This window comes from Onychostoma macrolepis, chromosome 15 (assembly GCF_012432095.1).
Source record: "Onychostoma macrolepis isolate SWU-2019 chromosome 15, ASM1243209v1, whole genome shotgun sequence".
NCBI classification, from domain to species: Eukaryota; Metazoa; Chordata; class Actinopteri; order Cypriniformes; family Cyprinidae; genus Onychostoma; species Onychostoma macrolepis.
Window position 1 is genome coordinate 14212889 of NC_081169.1, and position 14308 is coordinate 14227196.

The 14308-nt window shown below is 38.1% G+C and overlaps 1 protein-coding gene across 2 annotated transcripts in view; it reads right to left on the bottom strand.

The window, feature by feature from the left end:
• tpst1 (tyrosylprotein sulfotransferase 1) overlaps nucleotides 1–14308 on the bottom strand; it is a 49575-nt gene that overhangs the window by 16435 nt on the left and 18832 nt on the right. For both annotated transcript variants that reach the window (XM_058745264.1, XM_058745265.1), the window contains exon 3: nucleotides 850–1048. In XM_058745264.1, the coding sequence (XP_058601247.1) occupies nucleotides 850–1048 (199 nt within the window). The remainder of the gene's footprint in view (nucleotides 1–849; nucleotides 1049–14308) is intronic.

Here is a 14308-nt window from a genome sequence, read left to right on the forward strand (position 1 = left end):
TCTGATAGAAAACCCTTATAAAGAAAAAACAACAACGTGGCTTAATGGTTGAAGACAGTAATACTGTATAAAAAGGTCAAATTTGGTAAATTTAATGGGTCTGGCTTCCAGTCTCATCCGCTTCCAGCAATTTTTAACTGTACAAAACAGCTCGTTTTGCTGCTTGCTTGGTAGTGCAAACTGGTGTTATATACACACACACACACACACCCTTGCTTTTTTTTTTTGAAACCGACAAAGAAAAACATTTAATATTTTTATGGACCAATACAACAATCCATAAATAATAAACAGTAATTTTTCTATTTTTCTATATCTAGATCAATAAATGTCAACAAAGCATATTATCAATATTTGTTGTATTGCACAGTCCTGTCCCTCAGCCTCAATCTAATCAATTGAAACCTATAAACAGCAGGTCTTTCGATAAGCATTGCTTCAAAATCTAAGAGACACAAGAGAACCTATTCAAGCTGTAATATCTCACATACAGATTCTCTGATCTGCATAACCATCCTGCACTAATCCCAGAGGTGCAACTCACACCTAAGTACCCATTTCACACATGAAGCTGCTCACTCCTGCAGGATGTGTGGAATGTAAATGGCTTTTAATACTTGGATTAAAAAGTAAAAATCACAAAAGCTAAGTGACACCAAATCCTCTGATCCCAGTCTCATAACATACAGCCTAGCTTGAGGAACACTTTTAACCTACATAACGTGGCTATGTGTCCGATACATATCTGACCTAATAATATCAGCGAGATGATTTACTAGCGGATGGAGGAAAATGAGGTCGAGGTGCTTTAAGGTACAAATGAATAAGATATTTAGTGGAGATACTCACTCTTCTAGTGTTATCCAGGACGAGGGGGTCGGGCCGGCCGTAGTTGGGAGGGTTGGCGTGGGGATCATAGCCGAGCCGGGCCAGCATGGGGGCGATGACAGGCATGTCCCGCAGCACATCCGGGGGGATCTTACCCACCCACTTGGATAAGGCCTCCACGTTGACAGGCTTGATCACCTGGTCTGTAGATCTCTCTACCCTGTGGAGCAAAAGAAGTGTGTCAGTGGAGCAGGAACATATGCACAGGTGCTTTACAGTCTTACTGCTGTGGACTAATTGGGTCTAATTAGATCAAGCAATGCAATTAAAGAAAGCTCTAGGCTGTGTGTGAGTCTTTAAACAAATGCCATTTGATTCTCTCCAAGATTATCACCCAAATGCATCCCATTTCATATTCCACACTATCCTTGTATTTGATGAGGTGTAAATGACATTGATGGATGTTTCAATGCCATTATGCTGACAAATTAACTTACCGGTTTTACGGAACTCCAATAAATTATTATAGTCTAGTTTTTACTGCTTACTGTAGCGCATATTCCACTTTCTAACCTGCTAAATAAGCTGCTTCCATCACTTCACTATAAAACGTGTGTGGATTCAAATTTGCAGAGATATTAAATATGAATCAGGCATTATGTCACACCCTAGATAAATTATTCATATGTCTGAAATTAAATATTTACAAAGCCATGGAAAAACCAGTACATGTCAGGTTTTTGTTTATAGAGAACACATAGGAGTGGCTTGTTAGGAGAGTTTAGTTTACCTATCACTGACATTTGCATAGGGATGAACCTTTTTTTCCAGAGAAAATTGGAAAATCTACTGGACGCCCATCATTGTTCTCATATGACAGTAGGAACTGCAAATATTGGGTCAATCCCACAAAGCCTGTAAAGAACATGTGCAGGCTATATTAGCCTTGAAAATCAGAAGAAAATAAATTGTTTTGCATTGATATTATTTTCTTGACAATTTGGCATATTATCCCACCATCTCATTATAATATATTAAAGGGGTGGTTTACTGCTTTTTTTTCTTTGCTTGATTGTGTTTATGGGGTGCAATATAACATGTTTTCGTGTTTCGTTTGTTAAAAAACGCCTTATTTTTCATATATTTCACCTTTATTGTAAGCCGCTTTCTCCTCTGTCATTTGAACGACCGGTTGACTTCCTGATTCTCTGAAACCACTCCCTCAGAAACGGGCAATGGGCTCAGATTGGTTAGTTGGGCCGGTGTGTTGTGATTGGCTAAACTGCGTACTGCACATTGTCTAGAAACTTCACGCCCATTACCTTCACGGGCGACAGTTGCATGTGCTGCGGTCAAATGTAAATAATGGTGTCAATATTGCCGTATCAGTTTGAGCCAGAATCAGACCCAGAAAGCGGTAATGAAGAGAGTCAAGCAGAACTTCCGCAAGCACGGCTCTTACAAAACGTTTCTGAATGGAAGTTTGCTGTTGTGATTACATATAATTTTTTGAAGTTTGTACACACAAAATAGCATCGAACTAACTGGCCACTATAACCAAACAGCGTTGGCTTGTGTTTACGTTCTTGATCAAATCGAAAAATTACGTCATAAAGTATACATGGAAAATACATTTACAAAATTAGTACATAATTACAAATTCGGGTCCAAAATGTTTGTACGCGTTTGTCATAGACACACGAATTAGCATTTAACTAACTGGCTACTAAAGCCAGCGTTGGCATTTGTTTAAGTCCTTGATAAAACTAAAACATTACGTCTGAAATTATACATGCAAATATTTAAAATTATTAAATCTTACTTACAGGTTGTGGCCCAACAACTGCTGCCTCTGTTTTTAAAGTTGGAACTGCTCCATGTTTTAGTAATAGTTTCTGTGAGAATCCAGCATTGAACTCTGAACTCTCTTGATTCTGGAAGCTGTCTTCCGTAAAATGCGCAGCACAGAGAGCTAAATTAGGATTGTAATTGTCAGGAACATAATCAAACATAAATTTTAACCATTGTTGACGAACTACAGCGTCCATAGGAAGCCCTAACACAGAAGACCTGACAGCTGGGTGAAAATAACACCGTTTCGACGGCATGGCTACAACTCTCCACTATAACTCTTCCTCTTCGACAAAGCCGCAGAACATGGCCTTGCCCCCTCTTTTGCATGTTCCGGAGGGAGGGGTTGATGCAAATTTATGGGTTTTTTACGTATGCAACCCAGGAAGTATCTCGTTGTAGTCCCGTATGAGTAGTTTTTGTAGGCATTAAACTTCCTGATTTTTAAAAGACGATATCTCCGCTTACGTTGAACTTTCAGCGCAGCAACTTTGCGGATACTGTTCATGCACCAACAGCAACATTACACACTATTTAAAATGAAAAAAGTGAAATCGCAGTAAACCACCCCTTTAAGATAATTAAGTAGTTATATATTACTGTTAATTATATATTATTTTTAATTAAAAAGTATTGTTTACTTTTGTTTAGGTATGAATTGCAAACAAAATAATAAAATAAAATGAATACATTTGACAAAAATAGTTCATAACATAAAATAATCATTTATCAAAATAAATAAATAATTATATATTATATTATTATTCATTATAAATATTACATACATATATATATATATATATATACACACACACACACACACACACACAGTCATGGCCAAAAATATCGGCACCCTTGGTAAATATGATCAAAGGAGGCTGTGAAAATTAATCTGCATTGTTAATCCTTTTGATCTTTTATTTAAAACATTCAAAAAAATCTAACCTTTCGTTGGATAATAAGAATTTAAAATGGGGGGAAATATCATTATGAAATAAATATTTTTCTCTAATACACACTGGCCACAATTAACGCCACCCTTTTATTCAGTACTTTTTGAAACCTCCATTTGCCAGTTTAACAGCTCTAAGTTTTCTCTTATAATGCCTGATGAGGTTAGAGAACACCTGACAAGAGATCAGAGACCATTCCTTCATCCAGAATCACTCCAGACCCTTTAGATTCACAGCTCCATGTTGGTGCTTCTTCTCTTCAGTTCACCCCACTCATTTTCTATAGGGTTCAGGTCAGAGGACTGGAATGGCCAGCAGAAGCTTGGTTTTGTGCTCAGTGACCCATTTTTGTGTTGTTTTTGAGGTTTGTGTTTGGATTATTGTACAGTTGGAAGATCCAAACATGGCCCATTATAAGATTTGTAACAGAGTCAGTCACTTATCGGATGAGATGTTAAACAGAGGTCCTGACTCTCTGTGGTCATTAAAAATCCCATGGCACTTCTCGTAAAGTTTTTGTACACTTATTGATTTTTTATCTGTTGGTATTTGATAGAATCCATGATGCCATGTGTCTAAACAAGATGTCCAGGACGTCCAGCAGAAATATAGGCCCACAACATCAAAAATACAGCAGTATATTTCATTGTACACATGGGGTACTTTTTATCCCTGTGTTCACCAAACCCATCTTGAGTGTTTGCTGCTAAAAAGCTCATTTTTTAGTTTCATCTGACCATAGAAGTCAGTCCCATTTGAAGTTCAAGTCGTGTCTGATAACTGAATATGATGGAGTTTGGTTTTGGATGAGCGAGGAGAATTTTTCTTGAAACCCTCCCAAACAACATGTGGTGATGTAGGTGCTGTTTGACTTTTTTTTTTTTTTTTAAGGTTTTCTGACCCCGAGACTTAACTATTTTCTGCAATTCTCCAGCTGTGGTCCTTTGAGAGTCTTTAGCCACTCAAACTCTCCTTCTCACCGTTAGGACGATATAGAGACACGTCCTCTTCCAGGCAGTTTCCTAACATTTTATGTTGATTGGAAATTCTTAATTATTGCCCTGATGGGAATTTTCACTGCTCTAGCTCTTTCTCAAAGCCACTTCACTAATTTGTGAAGCTCAATTATCTTTTGCTGCACATAAGAAATATATTCTTTGGTTTTTCTCATTGTGATGGATGATTAAGGGAGTTTGAGCTTGGTTTTCCCTCCTATTTATATTTCTGTAAAACGGGAAGCCATGGCTGGATAATTTCATGTTCATAATCACCCTGGAGTGCTCAAAATTGTGAATATGAATGGGAATATACTTCAGAGATATTTTACTCAGAAGAATTTCTAGGGGTGCCAATAATTGTGTCCAACATGTATTTGAGAACATGGGCGTAACCACCATATACTTTGGGGGGGACGTTTATATTGCAATATGTGACATATGATATGCCCTCCTTTTATGAACCCTAGTTGTAGCCTAGTGGATCTGTTGTTATTTCCGATTTACTTTCAATTTAGGAAAAACAAGGGAAACAAAACTGTGCGACCACCCCCCCTCGATTGTACACTTGGTTGAGCCCGTAAACGCCGGCTTGCGGCATCGTTTGAAACGCTCAGTCCGACTGTCACTGGTGCTTAAATGAAAGTAGAAGCTAAAAGAAAGAAGCAGGACGAATAGGCGGACATTCGCCTTTTTTTTCAGACGGTAACAGAGGCACGGGAAGTGGGGGTGCTGAGGGTGCTGCAGCACCCCCTGTTTTTTTCTGTGGGCAACTGTTTAATTGTTGGGAAAAAAAATAAAAAATCGGAGTGTCTAAGTGCAAATATCCATGTTGTTGGCAGAGGCTATTTACACTAATTCCACCCACAAACGTATTATTGGGATAGTCAAATTAGCAAAAGACGGTTATCACTCATTAGATTCAGTGGCGCAGATGGTAAAGCGTGTGTTACGCTTCTTTAGACACGATCGACCAGGGTTCGAATCTGCCTTTTGGCAAACTTTTTTTTCTCCCTTTTTACATTTCAAATCACATCAGTAAAGCATTTATTTTTCAATAAAAATGAAGCAAATAATCAAAAAGTTGAACAAAGTATCGGGTAGGGTTAGGGTAGGTGTAGGGAGGGCTTTTCACATTTGGACCCCCCCAATCTCTATACCATGGTTACGCCCTTGTTTGAGAAAAACATTTATTTCATAATGATATTTCCCCCCATTTTAGATTATTATCCAATGAAAGGTTAGATTTTTGTGAATTTTTTTAATAAGAGATCAAAAGGATTAACCATGCAGATTAATTTTCACAGCCTTCTGATCATATTTACCAAGGGTGCCGATATTTTTGGCCATGACTGTATATATACAGTGTACACAAAATTAAATAATGAATTCAAAAGTAGTGTATTGTGCATAGTGTTTTTTTTTTTTTTAAATTCACAATTTAAAAGTACTGCTATATGAACAAAAGTTCAATAACATTTGGTTTGCAAACACTAAACAAATAAGGTGCTTTTTTTACAGCAGTATTCCTTTTACATAGTAGCAGTTAAAATATTTCTTGTAAAATCTCAACTTATAACATTAATGTAATCAAATTAAATATAAAACCAAAGCTTTTTGCCACTGCCAGGGCATTAACGTTTTTATAGAAAATATGTTAATGTTATAGAAAAACAAGTTATGCTCAGTGTCCAGAGCCTCGATCATAACATTATAACAGACACTTTCCCAGTAGAAACCTGCATGATTGCGAGACCCGAGGGACTCAACGCAACAGTGTGCGGTGCGGGACAACACTTGATGGGCGAGTGCAGGCGGGTAGAGACTCATCTGTGTGGGATGCGGGAGAATAAGTGTGTACTCACACTTAACCGTACTCTTAACCGTGAACGACCGCGTTTGACCCCCAAAGCCTGGTTCGTTTCACTAGTGTGATCGCTCCATGCCACACTCGGGCGTGGTTCGTTTAGCCGTCCCTGGCTTGGTTGGAAGAGGTGGGCCAGAGCGTGGTTCCGTTGGGCCCGTGCACGGTGCGCATATAGTGTGAGCGCTAACCGCACCGGAGCGCGGAACTTCTGATACGTGCAGCATGATTGCGTGAATATTTCTTAGAGGCAAAAAAGTGATAGATCTGTAAAGCAATATATTGTGAGAGGGCTGTGTGTTACCGCGTCCCAAACGACTCAAAATAATAAACCAAAGCTAACCAAACAATGCACTCCACTGTGCTGAGCGAAAGTGCTTCTCTGCCATCTTCACGTGCTATCCGAAACTTCTTTCCCACTTATGAAGTCGTGATTACAAGCACATTGCATTCTTTTCTGTTAAAAATAACAGTGAACAGTGGTTTGTGAATGTTGATGCTTATAATAATTTTATGGGGAACAATCACGTGAGTGCTGCTGCAGTCTTAAGGCCGGGACACACCAAGCCGACGGCAAGCGACGGTCGGGCTAGTTTGTTTGGTGTGTTCCACTCGTCGGCTCTCGTCGGGCTCACGCCGGCAGCAGTTTGCCCAATTCAACATGATGAATCGGCGTCGGGACTGTTGGCGCGAGTGAGAACTCTGATTGAATGTTCAGTTTAGCGAACGAGTCAGTTCCCGGGAATTAAAAGTTAAAAAATTACAAATTTGCTGTCGGCAAACTAAGTCTTTCATAATAATAAAAAACTGCATTAATGTACGATAAAATATTGTCGGCATATATATAACAACTTTGAATCGCTCTGCCTCTTGTTTGGACGGAGATGACTGCAGTTGGAGACGGATGGAGTCATTGAGGCCATATCCCCCCTGTTTTTATTATTTCTTCCCTCATAGAGAAGACTGGCTCCAGATGGGAAACAGATTACTACACACAATCCCCATCTGCAGCCAAGACACCAGGGAACGTCAGCTCTACTGCCGCCCCACCTCAGAGTGCTGTGTGGATCCAGTGCAAAACACCCTGAGGCCTTATAATCCCTGAACACAGCAAACAATGACACGACAACCAGTGGTAAGACTCATGCTGGCACGTTTAGGAGTGTGTTTGTGTGTGCATGTGTAAAACCAAGTGAACAACCCAGCAGTCAGCGTGACAAACTGCCTTGTCATGCCTTCTCAAACATCCATTACAGAGCCATGAAAAGTGATGGGAAGGCCAATCCTTTCTCTCCTTCGGAAAGTTTGTTTCAATGAAGTTTCCCCAGTTAGTTTACGTAATCACACAATGACATCACATATACAGAATGCTAGAATTAAAAGGATAGTCCACCCAAAAATGACAATTCTGTCTATTTAGAATCATGTTGTTCTAAACCCATAAGAGCTTCTTTCATCTTCAGAACATAAATTACAATATTTTAGATTAAATCCAAGAGCTTTCTGACCCTGCATAGACAGCAAAGCAGCTATCATGTTCAAGGCCCAGAAAGGTAGTAAGGACATCGTTACAATAGTCCGTGTGACATCAGTGGTTCAACCGTAATGTTATGAAGCTACAAAAACACTTTTTTTTTTACAAATATTACACCTTTATTCAACCATTTCTTCTCTTCTGTGCCAGACTTTGACACGCATTCACAAGAGTAACACGACACAGGGTCAGAAAGCTCTCGGATTACATCAGAAATATCTTAATTTGTGTTCTGAAGATGAATGAAGGTCTTACGGGTTTGGAACGACATGAGGGTGAGTTTTTGGTGAACTAGCCCTTCAAAGGACCTAATAATGATGTGAAATGTGAATGTTTAACATATCTAAAGTATATAAAGTAAACTAGTTATAATCATCTCACATTTTCCCATAAACCATGAGATACCATAACCTGCATTACAGACCTCATTCAAGTCAACTGCTTGGTTCACACATGCTGATATCAACAGCTCATCAATTTCAGACATGTCTGAGTCCAAACTGTTTCTGGTGACTCAAGAACTGTTGAAACAATTAACCGACTATTGACTTGAGAGAGAACCACTTTTAGTATACTATAGTTGACATGAGAACTACCTTATAAATCACCTTTTGAATGTAACTAGCGCTTCAAATAGCATTTGTGTCGATTACATTGTTTCACCACTAGTGACTTAAATTTATTTGTCATTGAATCTGTCATTCAAGAGATTCGTTCAAAAACACAGATTCATCCAGTAATGAAACAAGTTAGGTACACTTAAAAATAAAGCTTCAAAAGGTTCTTCACAGCGATGCCAAAAGAACCATCTCTTTCTTACCTTTTTATAATCTGAAGAACCTTCTTTCGCCACAAAGAACCTTTTGTGAAACAGAAAGGTTCTTCAGATGTTAAAGGTTCTTTATGGAACCATTTAGACAAAAAGGTTCTTCTATGGCATCATGAAGCACCTTTATTTTTAAGAGTGTATTTATAAGCGAGTCATTGAATCATTCGTTCAAACCTTTTTTTAATATTAAAAATTGGTTTATTAAATGTATTTTAAATATATATAGTATATATTAAAATGTCTAATAATTCATTAAAAATAACTAAACACGTTTAAATAGTCTGCAGCAATTAATATTTTGTCACACATTGTTTTGTTTAGTTCAGAATCATGGAAGAGTCGTAACTGTCAGGCATGTCTAAAAGTGAGTTCTGATTGAATAACTTGTAGATCTATGCTAACTTGTTTCAAACGGTTCAGTCCGATTTGATGAAATTGTTCATCCAGTTCACTAAAAAAAAAAAAGAATGGATTCGTTTGTGAACTGGACATCGCTAGATGTAACTGGAGACAGTCATGTGCTGCCATATGCTCTTCATAATTACAAACCTAAGGTCTAATACTTTGAGGTGTGTATTTGGCAATCTAAAAATGTTAAACTGAGGAACATCTAGTCCTTGTCTCCTCTTATTCCTGGAATGCAGGAACACAGTGGTCTATGAGTTATTGAATTCACCTTCCCATCACACCCTCCCTGACCTCAACCTCAGCGTTAGAGACCTGCCTTTCTCCCCAGGCACCACAAAGTCCATTTATACTGGCAAGCCGCTCCGCTGTACATTTCATTGTTCAAGTCCCTGGCCGACGCAGTCCTTCACTTCTCTAATCCATTTACATTGGAATTGCACTTCGGCTGCAACGTGATTAATAGATTTACTGTTTCCCAAGACAGAGAGGACTGTTTTCTCTCTTTGCTGCAGTTATTTTCCTCAGTGGAAAACTCAAAAAACATTCATTGAAAAACAGAAAAAGCAAGCACACGTAAGCGTGGACAGGAGGAAAAGCCATTTCTGACAGCCTGGCAGTGGATGCGTCATGCCATTCTCTAGAAAATAACATCCTCGGTTCAGCAGTTGCTATGGCCAACACATGCCAAACACGCAGTCTGCCTGCACTGACGCTAATCGGTATGAATCTCTTTATGATACATAGCTGACACCCTCGGAGGTGAGATTTGCATCTGTAAGCTTTGGAAAAGCACAAATACTGTATGAAAGAAAACAGCAGGGATGTGTTGCTGCAGTAGCCAGAGAACAAGGATGCAGAAAAGCTGTTTGATTTAAAGGGGTCTTTAATTGTATATGCATGAACAATTAAATATACAATATCAATGACACAATACATTTTTAAAAATTGTATCGTCTAATGATCAACATGGTCCAGGGCTCTACGCTTACTTTTTCTTTTAGGAGCGCTAGGAGCACGGTCAAAAATTTAGGAGCACCTTCAAATCAATAATCAAAAATTCTGATAAAAAAAATAAACCTTCCTATTACGAGGTGATAAAGTGATTTACAGGGAATTTTGTTTTTACCTTTGTAATGGCATTTTTCTAACTTTATTAGAAGTATGTCATCTTTTGTCAAATTCAAAGAAATCTATATATTTATAAGCTTTTTAACATTTTTAATTAAAACAACAGAATAAGTAGTAGAATAAGAATAAGTTACCAATAAATTAAATCAGTATTTAAGAAATAAATTTGTACTACAGAGGTGGCACAGAAGAACACAATAGTGGCTTGTAGGTCTATTTTCAGACATTTAATGAGGCCCAGAGGTTGCATGAGTGCAATTCATAAATTCATGTTGAGGTTAATGTTTTAAATATACAATTTTGAATACAGAAATATTAAAATGATTTAAATAACAGAAAAGATACTTTAAAAATTAAATTAAAACTGCCAGCAGGTGGCAGCAAATTACTGAATCATTCATTTAATTGATTTGTTCGAACGGCCGATTCATTCAGGAACGAAGCATCTGACTATCTTTATGAATGGGTAACTGAATCATTGACTCACTAGATTCATTTAAAAACGCAGTTCATTCATAAACGAAACACCTGTTGTATTAAATCAATATCACGTTTGCAAGCTGTCACTCTCCTTAGTTCATCGCGATCTCAGAAAAGTCCATTGTAATCAAAGCAGCTCTCTACACTGCACAGTGAATCTCTTATTTACACTGTATACACTTTGTTTGTTATAATGAGAGGATACATCTGTGATACATTACTCAAAGCTGCAAAAACACGTAAGTACGTTAGAAACCTTTGAAGCTCCCTCAGCGCAAACACAAATATGCTGATCGGGTCAGTCGCACAGGTGCTCCTAAATGTGTTTTCATAGTCGCACGCAGTAGTTTTCAGTCGCAAATGGGACTGAAATGGTCGCACTGTAGAGCCCAGACATGGTCCCAATATATCATACCTCCCCCTTGATATTAAAGAACTTTTACACAAGGGTCAGGGAACTAGATTAAATACAGTAATTTTTTTAACATAATTCTTTAAAAATAACGTAATCATAACCTATTAAATAAGAGGCATTGGGGGAAAAAAACTATTAAAAACAAGTTTAACAGTTTCTTTTTGTCATTTTTGTCACTCCTTATTACAGAGGAAAGTGTAAAATGTCTAAAAAGAAAAGTAAATGACGGGAATAGAAGAGAAACAGGATGGAAGCTGGATTCAAACTTGTGTCGCCCACATGTGCCAGCCGCTAGACCACGTCTCCACTAAGCGACACATTTAATCATGAAAAACTTACTTCTACTCCCATATTTCCCAGAGAAGGTGGCGTATCTTCAGTGTGTGTTCACCACCCACGGCCCATATGTACAGTAACCGCTCCAACAGCAACACAAATCACCATGCTGTCTATAAGCAGCCGGGTTAGAGAGATGAAAGAGATAATTTAACTCCGCTACTGCGACATCCATTACTCCACAGCAGAAGCTATATGACAGCAGACGCTGCATATATCATAATATGATGACATGAAGGGTGGCGATCCACTAGATTTTTTTTTTGCAGCACTCACTCAGAACAAACATACTGGCCTTTTCTCGCCATATTGCGAGTACACAAACACACACATACGCATTCGTAAGGTCATGCGGAGCTCCCTTCTGGAAGAGCGGCTTAATGGTCTCTGGCTGTTTGTCAATTATTCATGGAGGGCGCTAGAGCTTTTTAGCATGGCGGTGTAGTACTAAAGCCAAATAACAGAGCCCTGAGCTACATGGGCCGCTCGTACTAATGGCCATGTCTCTGCCACTAGTCGCTTAAATCATGCATTCAGAATTGATGTTTATGGGCAGGTCCATGTCTGGTGGCCCATACGTTGGTCAGAGAGGCTCATAGGTGGTGAGCCGCTGATCAATAGCAAAAAAAAAACAAGCAGATAGAGACCCGGCACTAACAAATCTAAGTGCAGAGAGCCACTCCCCTGGCAGGTGTTGTGGGCCAAATTTAATGGACTTGTATTTGTACGTCCCCTCTGGGATAAAGGGTGGTTTCAGTGTTTATTACTAGCCATTAGGGCCCTCAAGGCTTCCCTCTGCCAAAAATCATATCAGTGCCTTCTCTGAAATGAGCTATGGTGGTTCAGTTCCCCTCAAGGACTGCAGAACCGTGAAGGCTTGAGCTGGCATGCTTTTTTCTGATGCCTGCAAGGAGAGCAAAGGCGCCTCTTTGGCCGAGTCCTAAAAGGGAGCTGCTCTGCTGGGCTGCAACATCACGCTTGAGAGGTGTTGTTGCATCTGAGGGATGAAATATTTATGCATGTGTGCACAATGCTAATTTATATGAGGCCTTTAGATCGATTGTTACATGACAGATATATCCCGCGTTATCACTGAGCTGTTTAGAAATAAAATAAAAAAGGCCGCTCTGATGTGCCATTTCATTAAAAAAAATATGAAAGTATATACGTGCTTATTGTAGTAACGATTGGCAGTAACATTTGTACTGGACTTTTTAAAAAGTTATATTCAGTAGTTTGAAAAAAAAAACACAACCGGTCTAAATACTGTATGTTTACCTTTATCCATTTATGTACATAGTGAAATGTATAAACCATCTATAAAATCTTAGTAAGAAATAAGTCAACATTTAAAAGTCAACATTCAAAGTCAATATTTGAATTAGTCAACATTTATTTGAATAAATAATAGTTGAAACCCAGTACTTACATTTAAAAGTGTAATATAGGGATGTAACGGTATGAAAATTTCTTATCACGATTATAGTGACCAAACATTTTCACGGTTATCGGTATTATCACGGTATTGCTAAAATGTGCTGAAGATGTTCAAAAAGTACGACACATAAATCAATTCACCAAGTTTTACATTTAAAACCTTTTGACTTATTAAATATCTTTTTGTTTGCATAATCACTAAAACAATAACAATGATGTTCGGATTTTAAATGACAACTTGACTGAGAACAGTTTAATAGCATGTTCAAATAAAGCATTGAAAAAGTTTCATAAAAAGGTTAACCTCACATTTCAGCCTTTAAATAGAGAAAAGTGTTGTGTCAAAATTATAATTGATTAATAAAATGATTATATGTATTTTATCTGTTCCATAAATAATTCTAGATAACTTATCTGAATTGTTTAAATGTGTAGAATCCACATAAGCTTGTTTTTCAACAACCGGTCAAAATGTACAGCAGGGCATGCAAATTCGGTCCGTTTTTGTCCAGACAGAAACTGCACACAGGCTGAATGTAAATATAAGTCTCTGTAAATCCACTCTCTGACACTAGGTGGCGCTTATGGAAAAGCTGAATTACAGCTGTTTCCTGTAAACTCCGTGGACAAAGCAGTATTGTGATTAAGAACACTTCCTTTGAAGATGAAAACAAAATGCCATCGAATCAATTCTGAAGACAGTCAGAACCTTCAGAGGTACATTCATATAATTAATTAATTCACATATTCATTTGTATAATTCCCTTAGCACCCTTTTAAAACCTCCCAGCTTTTCCGCCCTATTTTCACTGAAAACAAAACTGCTGTGCGCACGTGAGACTGTTACTTAAAACTGTGCTTTATGCTGGACAATATTTATTTATCGTGAGTTGTTCAAATCGCGGTAATCGAATACGGTTTTAATGATAATTAAAATATGAAACAGTAGTACTAACCGTGGGGAATTTTATCATGATTTATCATCAAACCAGTAATCGTTACATCCCTAGTGTAATATATCATTTTCTCTCAACGGGCAATGAATCTTGCGATAGTCTGTTCTTAAGATCCTTAGGTTTTATCCTTCATGCCCAGGAAATGAAGGATGCATTTTGAGGATGCATGGCTTATATAGAAACCAGACTGATCTGGTCTGAATAATAATCCAGTCTGAGTATTTTAAGGGACAGTCATCATTTACTCACCCTCAAGTTGTTCCAACCCTGTGTGAGTTTCTTTCTTAATCTGAA